Genomic DNA, 18,160 nt, shown 5'->3' on the forward strand with positions numbered 1-18,160 from the left:
ATGTTTTACAAGTCATTTATTAGAAATAGTATTTTATATTATTCATTATTTTCATAAAGTATAATAGATATATAATTTAATTTAAATATAAAATATAACTCTTAAAAATAATTAAAAGTTAAAAAATATATTTAACCAAAAATTTTATAATTAATAATTTTTCGTTGGTAATGTAACAATTATTAACCATATATTCTATGAGAATATGCTTCTGTTTATATATATATATATATTAAGGATTGGTTTTTGGTAGAATATAAATGAAATTGTTGATTAGTATCTTATATGAATATAGCAATAATTTAATTTGATTACATATAAAAGCAACATCAAACTTCATCCAAAATATCAAAATTAAAGCGTGCTTTCAAAGGCAACTTTTTTGCCCACCAACCACTTAGCACAATTAATAATTATTTGAAGTCACCATCACATTATTGACATAAATAACGATATCTATTAATATAAATTATATTCACATCATTTGAAATTTAACGGAGTTTTATTGAATATATACTTCTTCTTTTAATATAATTCTGATATCTCTTGATTTATATAATAACATTAACTGTTCAGAAAAATATATGTATTAACTGAAAAAGAAAAACGATTCTCTATAATATTATTATTATTATTATTGTATAAATTAAGAAATATTTCCGTAAGATTAGAAAATAGACAGGTATTTTGGTAAAATAAAAAATAATTTAATTAGTTTCAGTGTCCTTATGGTATGCGTTTGCACGATTGTGACTTGTACGTGATTGACTACACTCCTTAAGCATAAATTAATATTGTTTCGATATATAAATTACTGTATTGTTTCATAAATTATGAAGAAATATTAAAATTATATATATATATATATATATATATATATATATATATATATATATATATATATATATATATATATATACACACGTACCAGCAAGGACCGGGCGCCGTACAGGGCGGACACCCACGTCATTGGACCATCAAACGGACCGGACGCCCATGTCACCGTATGGGACCCAGGAGACTACCCTTCTGCTTACTGTTGGGGAGGGTTGGGCATGGTAGGTCGGACGCCCGTATGTCCATGATCATGCAACCTTACCGCTTGACACTTGGGGAAAGAACAACTCGCCCGAAGTCGGCCGGCCGGGCCGGGGACCCGTCGTGGGCGGCCGGTCATGAGGATAATTCCCGCGAGGACGGCCGCCCGCGTTACTAATCAACTTAGCTTAAGGTAAATGGAGGTTTAAAAGCTATTGGGCTGATTTGGGCCGTGATTAACTTTTCACTAATCCCAAGTCCATAGCGAAAACTATAAATACAGATCCAGGGTGAGTGGTAGATAGGTTGCATTTACTGCACATTTATTATGGTCTAAGAAAAATACCATAGCTCTCAACTGACTTTGGCATACGGGAGCACGGAGAATCCGACATATGGAGCGCGAGCAGGTGAAGACGTGGAAACGTTGGACGAACACAACCCTTCACATCCGAAACAATATATATATATATATATATATATATATATATATATATATATATATATATATATATATTTAAAAATAAATATATCCAATGAATATTATTTCTAAAAACCCTTGAAAAAGAATTCTCACCCATCTATCTCATCTTTAAAAACCAATTATATATAAAAATTATTTTTTAAAACACTTTTTTTATATAAATTACTTTCTCTTTATCTAATTTTATTCAATAAAAACTTAAACTCACACGTGCTGTTAAAATAAAAATAACAATAAATAATATAATTAATGGTTAAATATGTTTTTAATATTTAAACTTTGACATAAAATTATAATTTGTTTTTATCCTAAATTTGTATATAATTCAGTTTCTAAACTTTAAAAATAAATAAATAATTTTTTTAATTAAACTGTGTCAAAGCTTTTTATGATAATGTTTAAATTATTTATCTCGTTTCAACTTAAACGTTAATATAAATATTGTTTAACAAAGTCTAAAGAAATTAATATTATTGAATAAAAATAACTATATCCATTGAATTAAAGTTTATGATTAAAATGTATCAAAATTTAGATAAAAATGAATTCTAATTTTAAATTTAAAAACTAAAAATATATGTAATTTTACAATTAAAAACATCATATATTATAAAAGTGAGAATTGATTATGATATTTGGACTGAATTTTTTTATAATTAAGATAATTTGTTATAGATAAAATGATATGAAAATATATTAATCTTTAAAAGAAATAATGTGTGAAATGTAATATTGAAAAATGGTATTTATGACATTAGAATTGGGAAGAATGTCGTTGAGCATGAAAGTTAAGGAAGTAAAGTTAGAGGCATATTTGTCAATGTGAGGCATCATAACTAATTAATATGGTTATCAAATCATATCATATCAACCTACACAGGTAAAAAGTTTACTGTTAAAAAGTTGAAAATCAAGTGCCGATTAATTAAACATTTTCTTTTTATGGTATGTTTTTTCTTTGCTAACAATGGGAGAAAAATCACAAATGTGAAAAAAGAAGGGTGACATCAACTTGCATAATTAAAAAACAAAGTCATTATTATTAATAAATTAATTAATCTTATTTTCATTATTTTATCTAGTTTAAACTCGTTCTTGTATATCTTGTGTGTGTGTCAAATCCATTAAATGTCAAAATTTAGATTTCCATCAATGACTAATCACATTATATATACTAATCAAGTGGAAGAAGATTAAAGTAAAATTTATTTAGTGGACAAGTGAAGCTTCAACACAATAGTTTGAGAGTTACGAAACATTACATACTCATTCTCTAAAAGTGGAAAATAAGAATTGTGTTTGTTGTGTTTATCAATGGGTTAATGAGTCATCTAACTCGTCTGAACCGGATATCACTATTAGGTCTATCAAGGAGAAGATTCACTGGAAAGACACAAACACTAATGACATCTGAGCCCAACTACATATAAGAGATTGAAATCATTATTTTCCTAAAACTTTAAGGTAATTAGTTAATGAGTCTTTTATCTTTATATAGTACTTTACTTTTTCATTTCTATCCAATGTAGAACTTAGACTCACGCTTAATTAAATTTCAAATTACTTATAAATTTGAGTATTTTTAATTGAATCTATATTAAAATCTTTCATTTTATTGAGTAGTCAAAAAATTTTATTTTCATATGGTTAATTGGGATGACGTGAATAATTTAATAGCTTCAAATAAAACCAAAAATTTGAACAATAAGAAAATGAAGTTCTCAAACCCTAATTATCTTTATAAAAAACAACATCATTTCATATTATAATATTAAATACCAAAAAAAAAAATAAAATGGAAAATAATGACGTTTAATAAAGATAAATAGAGTTCGGAACTTTATTGTTTTTATTAAGTTCACAGTGTCTTTGTAAAATTAAATAATCACTTCAATTTAATTGAGATATAAAAACTTTGAACGCTTATAAACCATTAAGGAATCAAAATAAAACACAAATTTGTATTGGGAACTGAAAAACTTAAATTTTAATTAAATTATTTTCTAATTTTCTATGTGAAAATATGTAAACCATTAAGGAATTAAAATAACAGTTATATCATTCGAGTTGAACAAAATAAAATGATAAAAATTAATTAAAAAAAAGTACAATTTTAAATACTCAGTAAAACAAATTTTTTAATAAGAATTTAATTAAAAATATATAAATTCATCATAAATTTAAAAGTTAATTAAGACATCATTAAAATGTTCTCTCATGTCAAATTCTCTCAGGCATAGTAACAAATGTACCATTGTCTGCATTCTCAAAGTCAAAATTTCTCATGATCAGTAAATGTTATTATTTCTGTTTATTTTTATAAAGATTATTCTACAAAAGGAAAAAGACAGATTTTTTTTTTTGGTTTTAATAAATATAGCTATGTAGTTTACTGTTGAACCCTTTATCTTTTTATGCATGCAAACCATTTAAAAATTAAAAAACATGGTATAATTGATAAAAAAACATTATTATAATCTTAAACTTCACAAATAATAAAATTTTAGAAAATCTAACCCTTAAGAAAATTGAAAAGAGTAGGTTACTGTTAAGTATGAGTTGGGTCATGAAGGATCCCTTTTCAAAAAATTAATGATTGAAGAATAAAACAAGACAAAGACAAAATTAAAATGATTTTCTATTGCCAAATTTTGAACCCAATTCAAGGTGTAGGGAACACATCCCTTCCAAAAGCTGGACAAACAGAAAACAATGTAGTTTTGCAAGTACTATATATATATATATATATATATATATATATATATATATATATATATATATATATATATATATATATATATCTTTAAGATTCTTGTGTTAATCTTTACCACTGTGACATTATTCTCACATATTGAAATAATTCAAAAATTGCAATCATAAGTTTCATAACATAACTTTCAAAGTTTACCACAAACTCATAAACAACATGATATAAAAAGTCACCTTAGTTTCTTTTTTAATAAAACTCATTTAAGTGTCTTGTAGACAATAATTCCTTGGTATTATTGATATGATTTTATTATATTAAAAAATTCATATCAAATAGAAATAAAATAAATTTTTAATATATAAATGGATATAAATTTTATATTACAAATTAGTTTTATAAAATTAAATTAAACTTAAATTTATTTTTTAAATGATATCAAAGCAATATAAAGTCTGTCCAAGTAAGATTTAGGATTTGATGAATTTATTTTTGAGATAGTTCATTAGAAAAAAATTATATATGTATAACTTTAGTTTAATTCAAATAAAAGTATTGATTTATGAGTCTTTTATTTTGTTTGGTGTTTAATTTTGACATTTTGCGTAACTTAGATTTATATTTAGATTATTCCTAACATAACTTAATGTTTAGCCTAAAAATTCACTTTTTTTTAAAAAATAAAAATAATATGAAGTCTACCCTGATAAAATTTATAGCTTAATAAAATTAAACTATATTTATTATTTATTTCTTAATATAACATCAAAATAATATAAAATTAATCTAAGACTTACATTTTTATAAAATTGAAGTAGAGTTAAAATTGATTTTTCAAAAAATATCAAAACACCACAAAACTTATCTTAATCAGATTTATAGGTTAGAGTCTATCCTAGCGACGTTTGTTGGACATGTTGTTTCACTCGTTATCGAGCTGTTATCAGACCATCCATTAATGTATAGTCTCATGTTCGAGATATATATGTCTCGGTGTGAGAGGTGTGTTGGAAGTCTCACATCCACTAGAAACAAGACTAATTTATAATATATAAGTGGATGCAAATCCTATCTTACAAGTCAATATTGTGGGATTGAGTTAGACTTAAAATTGTATTTTAACTTTACGAGATGGTTTGATAAATTTAAGTTAATAACTTTATGCAACTTAAAAAAAAAAAGAGTTAACTTTAGAGTTGTGAAAGAGGGAATGTTAATCCTCACGGGAGGCTCCAAGTTGATGGTGTTGATGAAATTGATTATCCCACATCATAATTTGAGGCATCATTAAATTTTCCATACTGATAATGACTAATACGAAGTGAAAATGACCGGGTGGACAAAAATTGTGGCTGAAAAAGATACAATGGGAATGTGAAAGATGGAGAGAGAAAGATGTGTGAGTTTTTTGAGTGTGTTAGCTAGCTAGGGAGGCACCTAGCTTTGTTTACCTTTCTTCCTAGATCCATATTCCACAACCTAACAACATCTCTTTCTTCAATATTTCCTTTCGTTTAATATAAACAACCATGCAAAACTTGTCAGAATATTCAGCCTTTTTTTATAGTCAATAGTTGCAATGATAGTGAAACGAAGGATGATGAAAAGAACTTTGAATTAAATACCCAGTTTATAAAAAACAAACCTTTTAGCCATGCTTCTTACAATTTAATCAATGGATCAATCATGTCGCTGTAAAACGTAGAAAGCCAAGAACTACAAGAGTCTATCAGCCATGATGTTAGTTAAATAAAAGAATTTCAGATTCTCTCTCTCTATTCTCTCTCTCACACACAAACTCTATCTATCTGTGTATGCAAATGATACTCTCTTTCTGTGGTTGCTTTTTTTGCCCCCTTTTTTCTGCTTACTTTGCAAGAGAAGGGAAAGGCAAGCAAGAAGGATGTGCTTGAACAAAAGCTTTTAACCAAAAAAATCTCAACTTTTTTTTCAAATATTGAAGTGATTTTTCTGGGGTTGTAAGAGAGAGAGAAAAAACAGAAGAAAAGACAGAAAGCTCAACGTCAGAGTTAGCCGTAAGGTTCTTGGGTTTGTGGTTTTGGACTGGTTGAGAGTACATATACTCAGAATCTCTTCTCATCCACACTTATCTCTCTCTCTCTCTCTCTCTCTCTCTCTCTCTCTCTCTATCTCTGAGATAACAAGATTATACTCTTAAACAACAGGGTTTATAGTTTTGTTCACATTTGTGTGTGGATTATATATATATTTTCCTTGGTAATGTTATCATAATACGAAGCATGGTTTTCAAAACCATGAAGGAGAAAAATACGGATTGCGGCTACACCACCATCTGCTTCACCTCACAACTTGTTTCTTCTGCTCTTTCATAAAAACAAAACTTTGTCTCTTGGCTCAGTGCCAAACTAGTAACAAGTTTTCTAACAGTGCTTATATAGAGAGACCACTGTCTCTCAACTTTCTTCCTCTTTTTGTTTAGTTCTTTGCTAGAGACTCATATACTAGTTCTTTGCTTTTTCATATTTCTTGTGTTTTCTTCCTTCTCTTTCCTTTCCAGTCTAAGCTGTGTGGACTGTGGTCTAGCTTTTTCTTTTTTCTTCCTTTTCTATTTCGGGTAAGATTTGTCCTTAGATCCCAGAAAGCTTCGCAGCATTTGAAAAATCAAGATCTATGGCCTATAGCTCAGCCTTATAGGTTGCTAAAACTTGCAAGTATATATGGAGATGAAGGGTTTTGTGTTCAACCAACATCAGCAGCAGCCAGTAGTGGAGGAGAACATGTCAAATTTGACTTCTGCATCTGGTGAAGCCAGTGCTTCCTCAGGCAACAGAACTGAAATTGGAACCAGTTACCCTCAACAATACTTGGCTCCACCACCATCTCAGACTCAGCCACCAAAGAAAAAGAGAAACCTCCCTGGTAACCCAGGTTTGTTTCCTTTCTTTCCCTATTCAAAGTCTAAACTGAACCTCATCGATTCTTATGGCTTTGGTTGATTCATACATATATATGTATGTCATGTTTTTGTGTTGTTTAGTTTAATTATATGAATTTTAATGCGTCTATTTTCAGACCCTGATGCTGAAGTTATAGCCTTGTCCCCCAAGAGTCTTCTGGCCACAAATAGGTTCATTTGTGAGATCTGCAACAAAGGATTTCAAAGAGACCAGAACCTGCAACTTCACAGAAGAGGGCACAATTTGCCGTGGAAGCTGAAGCAGAGAACAAGCAAAGAGGTGAGGAAGAAGGTGTATGTGTGTCCAGAGGCAAATTGTGTGCATCATGACCCGTCAAGGGCTCTTGGGGACCTGACTGGGATCAAGAAGCACTTCTGCAGAAAGCACGGTGAGAAGAAGTGGAAATGTGACAAGTGCTCCAAGAAATATGCAGTTCAATCAGATTGGAAAGCCCATTCCAAGACCTGTGGCACAAGGGAGTACAGATGTGACTGTGGAACCCTCTTCTCAAGGTAACTAACCTACATCCATGTCATGTGAATTATAAGTCCAGTTTAGTTAAGGCACCACACTCAAGAAACATCTTTCATTTAAAGAGGATGGGATTTTTCAATCCTAGGTTGACTGTGATGAATTCACACACCAATTTTTAATTGCTATTCCAATTCCATTAATAATATATACACTTTCACACATTCCTTATCCTTTCTTGCAAGATGATGTGCATTAAATTCATTACATTGATATGGCAGTCTCTCATAAATCATAATCCCTCCAAGAGAGAGTGTAAATTCCTAGTTTGGAATTTTTTTTAATGTGGTTAAGTACACTTTCACAAGAGTTTTAAAAAGTGTTGAAAAGTAAGAGAGAGAGAGAGAGTGAGAAAGTCAATAATTCTACACTGTCATAACAGTTTAGTGTAATTTTGTTTGGTTATGACTTCCAGGAGGGACAGTTTCATAACCCACAGAGCTTTCTGTGATGCATTAGCAGAAGAGAGTGCAAGAGCAATCACTGGCACAGGCAACAACCAACTTCTTCCCCCACAACAGCCTTCTTCCTCTCATCAGCACCACCACCACAACATGACCCTTCAAACCCAATTCAACCCTCAAAATCTCCATGCTTTCTCATTGAAAAAAGAGCAGCAAAGTTTCAATCTTAGGCCAGAAATGCCCCCTTGGCTGGGCCCACCAACAACAGTTGATAATCTCTCCTCGTCCCCATCCATAATGTTCTCTCCCTCTCCACACCAAGAAAACCCTAACCCTAGTCTTGGTCCCACTCTTGCTGCCTACCAAACAGTCCCTAACCCTTCCCCACACATGTCAGCCACAGCATTGCTGCAGAAAGCAGCTCAGATGGGTGCAACCATGAGCAGAAGTGGTTCCTCACCAGCCATGGCAAGGGCCCACCATCAGGTTCACATGACTTCTTCAGCAGATTCTGCCACTGCTCACTTTGGCTTGAACTTGTCCTCACGTGATCAAGACAACACCACCACCACTTCAACAGCACCAACCACTGTTACGACTAACACTCCTACAGTGTTTAGCCATGGCTTGTTATCATCATCATCATCATCACCTTTGGGGAATAAAGCTGCTGCTGTGTCTTCTGCTCCATCCCTTCTCCATGATGTTATACGCTCTTTCTCTTCTCCCTCTGCCTTCCAAGGAACCCCTTTTGAGGATGCATTTGGTGGCATTCAGAGTTCAAAAAAACTAGATGACGATAGCTTGTATCTGCATGATACCTTCTCAAAAGCAAGTGGTGCAGCAGGAAATGAAGGGTTGACCAGAGATTTCTTGGGTCTCAGGCCACTCTCTCATAATGATATTCTCACCATTGCTGGCATTGGAAACTGCATTCATGATCAGCAAAACCAATCTCAAAAGCCATGGCAAGGTTAGCTAGCTACATGTGGATTTTCTTCCTCCTTTCATCATCTATATAAATAATTTTCTCCTTTTTAATCACTTTCACTTTTGTTTAAGATATTTTCGATCTTCCCAAAGGGAATGAACTTGTTTTCATTTCTTATCTATTGTTTTCTATTCGCAATATTGCGTTCATTATTTGCATAGCTGAATTTTATAGTGTGTGTGTGTGTGTGTATATATATATATATATATATATATATATATATATATATATATATATATATATATAAAAGAAGACTAGATAGTAAACGGATATGATAATTCTAATTTGATTTTTTTTAAAATAACTAGATCTCCGATTTTTAAAAAATAGGTTTCTGAAATTAGTTTATCGCAACATAAAACTTCCAACATTATTAATTAAGAACATTTTAAAAATGAAATTTGCATGTTTATAGGATTAATATTCTTATATTTTTAATTAAACTGTGTAATTAATAATTTTCTATATATTTTCATTATTTTAAATCTTCTAACTCTAGGACGCAGAAAATACAGTTATTTATATACTATGGTATTAATAGTTTAATTTCACTAAAATACATTGACAATGTAACCTTTTACATTGTTGTTTAATCAATGTAAGGTTTGAATGGTTTTTAATTATTATAGCATTTAATTGTTTACGATGATAGGGTATTAAAATTAAACTGTTCTTCATGTATTCTTGTTTATGAATATTTGTAGTTCGTAATTGTATAAATATATTTGAAAAAGAATTAAGGAGTAAAGTTGAAGAGGCTATATATTCTTCAAAGACTTAAAACTAATGTTTTCAAATTTGGAAAAATACTTCATATATATGTGAAACTAATAGAACAATATACAAAACTATAAAAGGTGTAAATTATGAAAATATAAAACTTATAAATTAATACGAAGGACTAAATTATTTGTTCTATAAAGGCAAGAAAACACATAATAATTGTTAAAACAAATTATTTATAGCTATTTGAATTCTTGACTTCGTGTTTTTATTTAAAACATTATAGCCTAACCATTTTCTTAATCCAATAAATAATGTAACAAAAGGATATAAAACTTTAGCATGTTTTAACTTATTGTCAATATCAATAAATAAATCAGATGTTTGATCAAGCACATGTATTATGAATTTTGCACTCTAATGATTACAAAGATGAGGTACTATATAATATGTTAATTTGTAAAATGTAACTTTGTCAATTTAAGAAATTAAAATAATCATTTGATCTGAGTATAAGTTTATCCAGAAATATATGTGTCTAAACAATATTAGATCAAAATATAAATTTAATTTAGTCACGAACGTGTCATATTTTTGCAATTTAAGATTTACGTAATATTATAAATGGATTTATAACTTATTAGACCACATATTGCTCAAAGTTTTATGTAGAGTAGACATGATAGTGTCGTTTCTTCAGAAGTTTATGATATAATCTTATTAATTAATCAGAAGTTTATAAACAATATCACGATTTGTTATATATTTTGGTAATTATGAGAGGGAATGAGTTTCACGTTAGTATATTCTTATTCTAGAAGTGGAAATTTTCAAGATACTATTTGCTGATTCTTGGAGATTTTTAATATGGTTTTGTAAAAAAAAAAAGTTACTAAAGGTGTCTGATATGGCATGTGGTGTATTGCAAAAAATGCTAAATGTATAATTAAATTATTTATTAAGATTATGAAAAATGAAAATATGAATAAAAAGTGTAAAATAACATTTTTATGAGAATTTATTATTAGAAAAAGGAAAACTTACAAGGGAATTAAAAAGAATGAAACTAGTGAAGCCACTTAAGATAAAATCAAAGCTAGAAAATCTTTATAGATCCTTGAATAAAATATTTTAATTAAAAATAAATAGAGAAGGAAGAATACTGAAACATAAGATGAAAACAAGAGCATAAAGACAAAACATAACCTGGCCACGACACATGTTCACATCAACAGTGCGTGTTTTCCGAGAATAAGTTTGGAGATCTATATCCTTTAAAACAATAATAGGTAAAGGGTTAAAAAGTAATTTTGATAATTGTTTTATCGTTAATCATGCATATACAGATATATTTAGTTATTATTTTTAACTAAAAATTACAGCGATATAATTATGATGCTCCATTCATTTAATAAGATAAATAATACCTTATCTTTCTATAGTATAGTTTAAAAATTAAGGTCTGAAACTATTTAAATATAATTTCTTTTATGTTTTTTAAAGATAAAATTGTGATGGACAGTAAATAATATTATAGTTATATATGAATATTGATCCTAATAATACTATTTAATAAATTTGAAATCCAATTAGAAAAACTTAAATATTAAAAAAGGAAAAATTTATAAGGATGGTATGGTGATTAAAAAGCATTGGATTCTTTGTGATTAAGAGGATTCGTAAATAGCATACAAATGCATCAAATCATGTTGGTCTTATTTAAATATATGTTATCGTGATTTTCTAGAAATTAAAACATAAAAAATAAAATGGAAAAAGATGCTCTTTGATACCTGATGTGAGTACAAATGAGATTCAATCCCGAGGAACCAACCTTTTCATCAACTTTTGTATTTGGGAATTTTTTAATTTATTTTCACCTATTAATATTAATAAAATATAAGACATTTGCACATATCTTAATTTTAATAAACAATATACGTGATTTTTAATTTATATACTTTTTCTTAAACCTAACCTAACCGGAGAAAAAGGCTAAAATCTTGATTAATGTTCATAAGAAAGTGAATCTATTATGATAATAATTTATTAGTACCTTATATTATTTTATTGTTTGTTGAATGAAGTAAGAATATTTATAATAAGGAAAGTTAGAAAGTGTCATTTTTGGGACCTCTAATTTCATTGGTTTGTAAAGGCAAAACATATGTACAGATAAAGATTCCTCTGAATCCCAATGCAATCTATACATGAAAAAGGAAACAATTAAATAGGACAATGTTGTTCTTACATAAATTTATCGTAGCAATAATAATAAGAAGATGAATTAATTTCCATGTGAAATTAATAAAAAATATTTGATGATTCACTTTTAAATTTGATTGGATTGGTTTTCAGCCTTGCATGCTGAAATTTTTTGAGTAATTGTTCTATCCCTTTCAGCCATTGTCTTATTCAAAGCAACAAATTCTTTGGTGAATTTACAATTACCCCCTCTCTCTTTCCATCTCTCTTGTTAATGGAGTTTCCCAATGCACCTAATTTTCTAAATCAAGCATCTTATATCACGTTTTTCAACCAAAAGAAACCATAGCAAAATCAAAAAACCAAATGTGAATTGAACAAAAGGAAAATCATAAGAAAAGTATTCATAATATGCAACTTATCAAATGAAAAGTTCATCATTTGTGTGGTGGTGGAGACCCTTCTCATATAATAATACTGTAGATCACTTTCTTTTGAGATTATATGCTTGATTTTCAATTCACATGTTAAGAAAATAATTTAAAAATAATTAAGAACATGTTAACAAAATGGATAATGATACTTTAACAACATTTTTTTGATAACATTTTAACATCATCTATGTGTCATTCTATGATTGGTCCATGTTAGTGTTTATGATTATTATTATTGATTGTGGAGTAATTTTGGATCAATCACAGAATGACACGTAAATGATGTTAAAATATTGTCAAGAAAATGTTGTCAAAGTATCACTATTCTATGCCTCCTTATTTAAATAATTTTCTGCTTCCAAACTTTGATGGCAAAATAGTCTATGAATACTTTTGTGTTATTGATAAGCTATATGCAAGAAGCACTGACATTTAAGTAATTTTATTCAATAATTTTGTAATAAAATAAGATAAGTGGTAAAAATAAATCACCAATCTCAATATCAAACCTATATTTATGTAATGAACTTCAATTATGATACATTAATTATTAATTAATGATTTTTATTATTTTGATTAATTATCAATTAATTAATATTTTGATCGATTGTTTCGTTGTTGGAGGATACACTACATATACTTTTTGAAATACTGAATTAAAGAAACAAAGGAATTCTTCTCCTCCAATGGTACGATTTAACATTCTCCAACAGAATTAATTCCAATGATAATCCAAACATAGCTTATATGCATAAGAGATCAATGCATTGAAACAACCGCCACAACATTTCAAACTACGTAACAAAAGCACTCATATTACATGCACCAGCATATTCATTGTATGCACTCAAATGCTAGCAGTTGATTTCTTATCAGTGAAACTGAAACTGTACGCATCAAATCTTATAATATATTTATACATGGTCGGATTTTTTACTTGAAAGGTTGAAGGATGAAGCAGGTTTGGATATTTAAACAGCCATTAACTTTGACATGTAAGAAATAGCTTGGTAAAGAGGACTTGGTCATTTTGATGCAAGTACTGATATGTCTTTGTGTTAGAAAAGGAAGGTGCATGGAGAGATAAAGAACAGAAAAGGAAATGGTGGTAGGGTAGCTTAGGTAGGGTAGCATTGGCATAAGATAGCAACACGAAGAGAAAAAGGCACAGTCCCCTATGGAATGGCCATATGATACATATTCTTCTATATATCTTCTCTCCCTTTCCTTTGCATTGGTTGCACATAGATAGATAGATAGTTGTGCTTTTTGTCTGCAGAAGCAGATCGAAGGCAAACACAACAAACAATATGTAGTGCTACCTTTAAAAGCTGAGAGATCTGTCACAATGATTCAACCCCTTTTCTTTGCTTTTTAATGATGCTCTTATACATACATACATTCGGCCATAGTCCTCCTAGTTGACTTGTCATTGTATAAAACACTCAAAAGATGCTTTCCCTCCTAACAATGCCAACTTTTCTGCATGGTTTGACTAATCCTTCATCTCTTTATTCTCTCTTCTCTCTCTATATATCATGTATTATATTCTATGTGCATCTTCTGCCTTCTCTCTCCCAATCCATTGCTTCATTTCCAAGGTGCTCTTTGTCCTTATCAAGTGAGAGATATTCAAACGAGTGCTAAGAGTTTTCACAGCATATTGCAAGCATATTTATCTGATTTATTTCCTCTTTTCTTCCTTCGAGAATTATGCAATATCAGGTTCCAGTAAGTTGTAATAATAATTCAGAAGAAAGAGACACCTCAGCATTCTTTTCTCAGAGTTTTTGTAATAAAATTTGATGATGCAACCATAGTTTTGGTCTTCTGTTGTTACTCGGTTGAATTTGTTTTCTCACTATTTTAATGGTGTAGTTTTAGTGTTTTTTGATTAGATATATAATCTTTAATAAAATAACTGTGCAATACTCTATTGCACTGTCACATATTCACACAGTTATCCCGACATAACCTCATCTATTACACTCTCCACACTTTTGATAAATATTGGATGTCGAGTTAATAAATAGATTAAAATTATAAAATTAAAATAAAAAAAATAAAATTTTGGAAAGGAAGTAAGAGGATCAAATTCACAAATAATGATGGTAACCAGATTTGCAATTAAATCTTAGTTGATATAATTATTCAGTTAATAATTTGTGTTAATTTGTTTCACATTACAAAACTGATTATCATTCCAGATTTTTAAAAATAGAAAAATGTTTGATAATGGTTTGTATAAATAGTGTCATATATAAAAATCACAAGACTTTTAAAATTCATGCATAACAATGTGTGTTTTGCTTTTTACGATTATGTAGTGAATTGAAAGAAAGAAAAGTACCTCATCTTCTGTCTATTTATTTTGCAGAAAGTGCTAATTGAGTGAGAGCATTAAGGTTTCTTAATCAACAAATGTTATGGTCGATAATATGGCTCCTTTACAAAAGGTCTATGGCTCGTTGTATTCACACTTTCATCAGTTTTTTGTCCTTAATGCTATAGAATAATTCCCTGACAATAATCTCATATGTCCTACACTTCCTTCCCATGAAAAGAAGAGAAAAAGTTGAGCCAGCGAAAGTGATGGAAACATACCTATATTATTATGCCAAAAATGCATGCAAAACCTTTTTGCCATTTTGTTTTCATTTATACTTGCTTTTAGTATGGGAAGGAAAGTACAAAAGAAACCCAAAGTATTCCCATATTAAACTACTTCATATCCAATAATAATAAATTTATAAAAAAAGGGTGTCAAAATACTGTGCAATGCCCTTCTTCAGAATTAGATAGCCAATGTAAGGACAATAAACTCAATTGAAGGGAATGAACTGTGTTAATCCGGACAATTCTCTCATAGTAATCTTGTTAATAATGTTCAATCATCATGAATTACTTCAAAGAAAACTCATTGCTCAGCATTTAGATAATCTAATTCAGACTACTTGGCTTAGACTCCAGTTTTGTCTCATAAATCCATCCACAGCACCGTAAAAAACTTCGGGAACTCTATAAATTCAATGTAATCTTATTACAAATCTTGAAGCGGTTGTTATTACATCACCATCTGTCAAGACTATATCGCATATGGTCTCTTTCTTCCATTTGAGAACACTCAACTAAGTTACAGAAATTTCACAACACAATGTCAAACTGGAAGAAATAAAAAGATACAGATAGTTATTTTGGAGACGGTTGAGATGCATCAGTTTGCTCTTGATTTGACCCTGTAACAGCTGCAGTGGCTGCAGCAGCCATTGCAGTTGCAGCTGCACCCACTTTTACACCACCTGCAGCTTTCATTGCTCCAGCTATTTTAGCAAATGCTGCTATGCCTCCAACAAAAATAGCCCTTAATGCAACTGTTGGTTTTACCACCATTTCTATGTCAGACTACCTGAAAAGAACAAAGTCAAGACCAAAAATGGTTATCAATCATAACCCAACATGAGATCATAACAGTATGCCCTGTCACCATGGTTTCCATCAATCCAGTAACATCAACAATCTAAATGCCTACAAGCAGCTAACTAATTAGGACATGATTAACTTTTACCCCTAAAAGGCCTCACAATTACCACATCTGCGCTAGTTAGTAGAGATGACGATGACCTAAAACCATTATTTGATCAAAGATTTGTTTGGTGTTACAATAGATTTTAAATTTGCTATGAATGGAATGCCTAAAACAAAAATGAAACTCAAAGATGTGTTATCCCTTTTAAAAGTTGATGGTCTTACCACAATACAAGAATTGATATCATAATTAAAACATATTCCACCCATTCTGCCATCTGATATAATATGCTTTTTGGTAGATGTGAAAGGCACCAATTGATCCATTTACTGACCTATAGTGGAATAAAAATTGGCTGTTGCTATAATCAATCTATTCTCATCATAGAGTTAAAAGACCACAATATACTTAACAGTACAGAAGCTTCTACAATTTTATATCCTAGAATAGTGATAGAGGCTTAAAACTTCAAACTGAGAGCATTGAAATTTATTTTCTGTTGCTTAGACTTGTTTTTTGTTGTAGCAGTTGAACCTGTGCGGTACAAGTATAATTCTTTTACACTTTAATCCTTTCAAACAACAACCTTGTTGATCCTGTATCTGTCAGACCTTCATCTCTAACAAAAATTTCAGAAAAGAAAAAGTAAGGAACCAGAACTTCATTTTTTGACAATGCAGAATGACATCAAGTGATTCCGGTTGCCAACATCACCTAATGGAATGAGGCTTTGTTGTTGTTGTCGTCATTAAACCAGAACCTAAAAAATAGTTAAAACCCACCTTATCTACCAGCTGACATGGATGAAATGATACCCGCTGACCATAAGACAGAAAAGGCAACAAATTAACAGGAAATTTTAACTCTGTCATGACTTAATATGAATTTAGTTTCCTTGAAGCTATCTTCTAATAATAAAACAGTTTAGTTTTCCTCAAATGGAACCAAATTCAAGCTATTTGTGTTGAAGGTAGATCAGAATAAGATTAAAATACCAGCTATGGTTTGCTGTGATTGTGACTCTTTTGTGGACAGCTGATATTTCTGTATTCTTGAACTGAACAGACTGAAAGATTGCATACCGCAAGCAAAATCACCTTCAGCACAACTATCATGTTTTTTCCTTTGCCAATTACAAATAATTTCTACAATGACAGGGAAGCAAATACTTTTTCCTCGGTTTTCCAATTTCTTTACCCAGTATTGAAATTATTCTAGAATTTAAAAAATCCTTCTCAGCCCATTATCATTCAGAAATCCTTTGAAAATGACTTTCCATGTTTTGGTATCCGTTATAAAAGAGACTCTGAAGATTGCATATTCTATCAAATGAGCAAATGCCTAAAACAATGTTCAATCATCTTGTAGAAAAAGAATGCCTAAAACAATGTTCAATCATCTTGTAGAAAACGAATGCTTATTCATTGTATCACTATCACCTTAACTTTTAACACCACTCCAAATCCAGAAACGCCATACCAAAACCTCCATCACCATTACTCATAATTGTTATTATTGCTCTTATCTTATAATCATGACCAAGATTGTACAACCAGTTTACACTGTTTTCTAAGTATATACATATTTCTATTGTAAAGGATCAAAATGAACACCGAATTTAGAACCAAACTCCGTTCCTATGAGTATTCTCATTGTATAGAGTAAAACACTGTTCTATTCTATAATTTTGTAAGCACTTTCTAATGATTTCTACTTCTCTCAATTAACGCACGCATGAAATTCTACAAGAACCAATATCCTTCTCCTTTGGTTTTGATTCTGAGCCTAAAACAGAAGCCAAACAAAGGAAACAAAAATTGGATGACATGTACAGTTTGTTATAGTTACATGTCGAGCTAAAATTGCATAGAAAAAGTAGGGAAACTGAATAACAATCAAACCTGAAATTGGAAAAAGGGCGAAGCAGGTGAAAGATGAAACCTTTGAAATGATGTAAGAAAAGATAAAGAGAATGGAAGCAGTGAATCTATACCTCGCCAGTGTTTTCCTTAACCTCGGACCTAAAAGTAAGGATGGCGCTACTCCGTTTACTGCAAACGACATCGTTTTTTCCCTTACATCTGTTTGGTTTCTACCACAAGTACACATACGCAGTTATTTTCTGTACCTCCATGATTTCTTTTTGCACTCCTTATAAAATTACTTTTCATTTTATCT

General features: G+C 30.1%; 2 protein-coding genes across 4 annotated transcripts; one reads left to right on the forward strand and one right to left on the reverse strand.

Moving 5' to 3' along the window:
- The first annotated feature begins 5,986 nt into the window (after window positions 1-5,986).
- LOC124830487 (protein indeterminate-domain 7-like) lies at window positions 5,987-9,232 on the forward strand. The gene is made up of 3 exons (XM_047304222.2): window positions 5,987-7,139; window positions 7,284-7,680; window positions 8,115-9,232. The coding sequence occupies exons 1-3, from the start codon at window positions 6,929-6,931 to the stop codon at window positions 9,079-9,081; spliced, it is 1,575 nt and encodes a 524-aa protein (XP_047160178.1). The 5' UTR covers window positions 5,987-6,928; the 3' UTR covers window positions 9,082-9,232.
- A 6,224-nt stretch (window positions 9,233-15,456) lies between these two features.
- LOC124830485 (uncharacterized) lies at window positions 15,457-18,094 on the reverse strand. Of its 3 annotated transcripts, XM_088101638.1 has the most exons (3): window positions 17,884-17,969; window positions 16,978-17,048; window positions 15,457-15,862 (listed from the first exon to the last, which is right to left on the reverse strand). In XM_088101638.1, exon 3 carries the CDS (start codon window positions 15,844-15,846, stop codon window positions 15,646-15,648), a length of 201 nt encoding a protein of 66 aa, XP_087957764.1. In that variant the 5' UTR covers window positions 15,847-15,862; window positions 16,978-17,048; window positions 17,884-17,969; the 3' UTR covers window positions 15,457-15,645. The 3 variants fall into 3 exon arrangements, with proteins under 3 accessions (XP_087957764.1, XP_047160172.1, XP_047160170.1); XM_047304216.2 differs by lacking the exons at window positions 16,978-17,048; window positions 17,884-17,969 and adding an exon at window positions 17,976-18,094; XM_047304214.2 differs by lacking the exon at window positions 16,978-17,048 and having other exon boundaries at window positions 17,884-18,042.
- Window positions 18,095-18,160: the final 66 nt, after the last annotated feature.

Source organism: Vigna umbellata, chromosome 11 (assembly GCF_029865625.1).
Source record: "Vigna umbellata cultivar VRB3 chromosome 11, Vumbellata_1.0, whole genome shotgun sequence".
In the NCBI taxonomy this organism is placed as follows: Eukaryota; Viridiplantae; Streptophyta; class Magnoliopsida; order Fabales; family Fabaceae; genus Vigna; species Vigna umbellata.